This window comes from Limulus polyphemus, unplaced genomic scaffold, assembly GCF_000517525.1.
Source record: "Limulus polyphemus unplaced genomic scaffold, Limulus_polyphemus-2.1.2 Scaffold2477, whole genome shotgun sequence".
Lineage (NCBI taxonomy): Eukaryota > Metazoa > Arthropoda > Merostomata > Xiphosura > Limulidae > Limulus > Limulus polyphemus.
In genome coordinates, this window is record NW_013668087.1 from 92,044 (window position 1) to 96,519 (window position 4,476).

The 4,476-nt window shown below is 30.8% G+C and overlaps 1 protein-coding gene across 3 annotated transcripts in view; it reads left to right on the forward strand.

Annotated features, from left to right (window-relative positions):
- The window catches only part of LOC106467072 (receptor-type guanylate cyclase gcy-2-like), a 98,626-nt gene that overhangs the window by 59,615 nt on the left and 34,535 nt on the right, over positions 1-4,476 (forward strand). For all 3 annotated transcript variants that reach the window (XM_022395183.1, XM_013927388.2, XM_022395184.1), the window contains one exon: positions 2,235-2,388. In XM_022395183.1, coding sequence (XP_022250891.1) covers positions 2,235-2,388 — 154 coding nt within the window. The remainder of the gene's footprint in view (positions 1-2,234; positions 2,389-4,476) is intronic.

A 4,476-nucleotide genomic window follows, 5' to 3' on the forward strand; every position in this document is an offset into this window, starting at 1 on the left:
AAGCAGATGAACCCCACATGAAGCAGAAGCCAACGAGACAGAGACCAGTGCGGAAGAAATGTTCCGAAAAATTAAAAGACTGTTGAATTTTAATTTTGTGTTTGTAAATTATGTACATTTAATTAAGTTATTGTTAATTGTTTATTAGTTTAATGTAAGTGGCTATTGTTCGGGACGAACAATACTAAGGAAGGGGCAGTGTTACGACAGTGGGGGTCACGTGAAGAGTATTCTAGAAGATTCGCTAGTGTGTTATGACAGCAGAAGTCAAGTGACGCTGGTAGCACGTGTTGAGAGTCTTAGAAGTTTCTAGAACAGGCAGTATTATCGTATATAAGTACGCTAGACAGTGAGAGAGACAGATGGAGGCAGAGAGAAAGAAGGACAGCGATTATGGTTGGCGGGAACTGAGGATAGCAGACACAGAGATCGGAACTATAATTGGCGGGGACGGACAATTAAGTCTAAACGCGATAGAAAGTGAGTGAATTGTTGTGAACTATAGTGTGTGTAACTGTGAAAATTAAGTACATTACAAAGTTGTATTGAGGAAGAATTAACAAGTTTTGTAAAGAGAGAGGACTTGTATCTTAGAAGAATTAACAAACAAACATACAGAGACATAACAATATATATATACACACAGAACCAAGAATGAATTTAGAATTAATGTTAATACTATATAAAATGGCTTAGGAGTGGTAAAGATATGTCTTAACTTTCTTCTCACTGTTGTGACTATAGTTTCTAATATTAGAATGTATGACCATGCTTTAGCTTGTTTTTTAGTTGGATTTCTGAATAGGTTTACCAACAATGAATACTCTTTAAAGAATAGCTTTGAATTCTCTCATGAAAAACAATAGTTCAAGTTTGATAGTAATGTACACTGTGTGGTTATTGATGTAGAGATATTATATACAAATATACTTTAGAATAAACCATACAGCTAAGTCCTAAGCAAATTTACTGTGATGTTTTCAACAATGTTACTATTCATAAATTAGTTTTTCTGAAATTAATGAACTTTGCCATTGAAGAATCTCTCTTTCTTCTGAACAGAAAGCTTTATGATCAGATCAATTAGCTTTGTTATGGGTTCGAGATTGGCACCATCTTTGGCCAATCTATTTTTGTGTTTTTATGAAAAACAAAGGTTAGAAAATTGTCTGCAACAGTTTATACCTGTCTACTATCACAGGTATGTTGATGACACATTTAACATGTTTGAAATCTCTGATCAAGCTTCCCAATTTCGTCAATATTTGAACAGTAGGCATAGCAGTATAAAGTTTACTGTACAACACAAGGAAGACCATAACTTGGACACTTTAATCAGCAATAATAATGGTAATTTTGAATGTGAACTACACCTTAAAAAAGACATTTACAGGCTTGCATTTTAATTAATTTTGCAAGTTTTATTCCAAATATGTTTAAGGATTTTTAGTCAAAATACTGTTTCATTGTGCTATAAATTATCTAGCACTTATAAGGCTTTTCATAAAAAAATTAATAATGTCAATGAGATCTTATTTAAAAATGATTTTATGATTTTTGTTATTGGTAGAATACTTTGTAATTATTTAAGTAAGCAAAAAGTTAGTACATGAAGTATATTTGAAGTTTCTAAATATCCTGTTGTTATCAGTTCACCATACATGGGTAAATATTCTTTAATTTTTAAAATTAGTTAGAAATGTCATTAGAAGAGTGTATCTGCAGATATAGTTGTGATGTCTGTTTAAACCTAATTGTTGCTTACATTTTTTTTAAGGAATGATTTACTTCTTTACATTCATGATTTGTAGTTTATAAAGTTGCTTATCCTAACTGTTAGCAAGGCTATATTGGTTCTACTAAAAGAGAACTATTAACGTGAGTTAAAATATATGCTAACCTAAGATCCTCTGTTAAATTAAGTGTACTTGAACATGCCCTTGTAGAATGTGGCATTATTGTCCATTGTAACTGGTTGAAGATCTTAACAAGGACCAGTGATGAACAGAGCCTCTAAGTAAAAGAGAGCTTGCTCATTCACAAGCTGAGGTCTGAGATTAATGTTATTAGAACATCAAGTAAACTGCTTTTTTATTGTTATAAAAGTATAGTTATTTATTATGGACAGTTTTCTTCTCATATAAGAAATCTAATAGTGACTAATGTTTGCACATTGATTGTAATCAAAAGAAACTGACCTCTGCAGATTGATACTTTTTTTTTTTTCAATGTAGGTCCAGCATGTTCTGACACTGTTGAACCTATTGCTGGAGTTGCCAAACACTTCAATACTATTATCATAAGTTACAGTGCTGAGGGTGCTCTGATCAACAACAGAGAAAAATACCCATACTTCTTTCGCACAATCCCAGAAAACAATCAGTTTAGGTGTTTTTCCTAATATTTTTGTTTATGCTCTTTTGTTTCATTTAAGTTATAGAAGCTGTATTGTTGTAGTTGATGAAAGGTATTTTATTTAGTACTTACTATAGTTTAAGTGCTGTAAATAATATGTCTGATTAACAAGAAAATAATGGAAAATATAGTTCAGTCAATGTAATAAAATACCCTGCTCAACCAAAAGAAATTAGAAGAGAAATGGTTTCTGTTGTATTCAGTTGTGATAAGCAGTACTTACAACATATCAAAAATCCTCACAGGGATCTGCTTGCTAAATATGTTTTTTGAGGAAAGAAGTGAAAAAAATTAACAAAAATTAATTAATTCTATCAGGCAGATGGTAGCACTACCTATATAGGGATGGCTCAGATTGTTCATCAAAATAGTATTTTAAATATCTCCTCAATAGGTCATCAAAACTTTACAATACTATTCAGTTTTTTTTGTAGCAATATCTATGTAATGACTGAGTCAAGTTCTGGGGATGTCTTTAAATATCATAGCAAAAAGTTTGAATTTATTGATCATCTTTCTTCTTTTTTAATGCATGATAACTCAAAAACCAAAACAATAGTGTCAACCAATTTCCCTGAGGTGACATAGTTTCAAACAGAGTACCCTCTTTTATAAATATTATTAATAATTAACACTAATAAAAAAAATAATCAGGATTCTTGTGTAAACGATGTTATCATTACCCCTTGAAGTTAGCTGTTTTACAGGCATTTGATGTTCCTTTAAAAGCTTAAGTACAAGGTGAAACAGGAATCACCAGCCAATAATAGATAAACAATGAATATTACAGTTTGAACCTCATTGTATTTAGAACTTCGTTATAAACACAACCTTTCTGTGTTTATTGAAAAACTGCATTAAAAAAACAAGTAAAGAAAATACTTTTTAAAAAAGGAAGTAAATGTAAGGATGACTCATATCAATCCTTCAAAAACAATACAAAAAAGATAGTAGGGATGGCATTTGCATCATCCCTACATGATAGTATTCAAATTCCATCCCTTCTATCTTGTTTGCATTGTTTTTGAAGGATTAATATTCCTACATTCAAACATTTATTTCCTTTTTTGAAAAGTTTTTTCTTTACTTGTAAACTATAGCAGAAATAATTTTTCTGGATCTTTATATTTAAATTTATTTATTTTCATTTTAATTTTAAGAAAACGTTATAATTGGTTAATATTTTACAACAGTTTTTTTTAAAGAAAATTGAAAAATAACCATAATGTGGCTAATTTCAAAAATAATCCTACAAAGACTGAATTTTTAGTATGCATTCTTTTTTTTTTTTGGAAAGTTGAAAACAATGAACCAAAAATGCTGAATTTTCACATCTTTAGTCAACATTCACATCTGATCATGGTGAAGTTTTGCAACTGACTTCTTTATGTGTGCTGCAAGCTGTGTTTTACTCAAATCCTACTTACTTACAATTACATCTAGTAGATTTGCACCATTTTTTTGGCACACAAGTTGTCTGGCCCTTCTCCTTTATCATCCTTGTACAGGTACAGCAGTACTGATTCTCTGGACTCAACAATCTCTTGCTCTGTAATGTCACTACTATTGAATATGGAGGCAGCATATCTGAATTCTTCACTTCTTATACATGTTTTAAACACCATGTCCTTCCCACTTAAATCGTGATACCACATTCATTTGCAGCCTTTAAAAGGCTCTGACATTCCTTTAAGCTCACTACAAATTTTAAAATATGTAGATAATGTAAAAAAGATCGTTTAGGCCTTTTGACAATATTTTAATGCCATATGAATGTTCCAAATATGTTTTTTCATAGTAATCCTGTTAAGTTGTATTAGCTTGAAGACGGCATGACTAAGAACATACAATACAACATATTTCTATGCCATCAGAAATAAGTGATTGTTGACTGAAAAATAATCATATTTTTCAAGAAATTTAAGTAATAAGACTATAACAATTCTTCATTACACCTTTTTCATATACATTTCAGTAGAAAAGTGCATGAACTGAAACTTTTTCCAGTATATTCGATGACGAAGAACCCACTTTGAGACTAATAATAGCTGGAGACGGCTT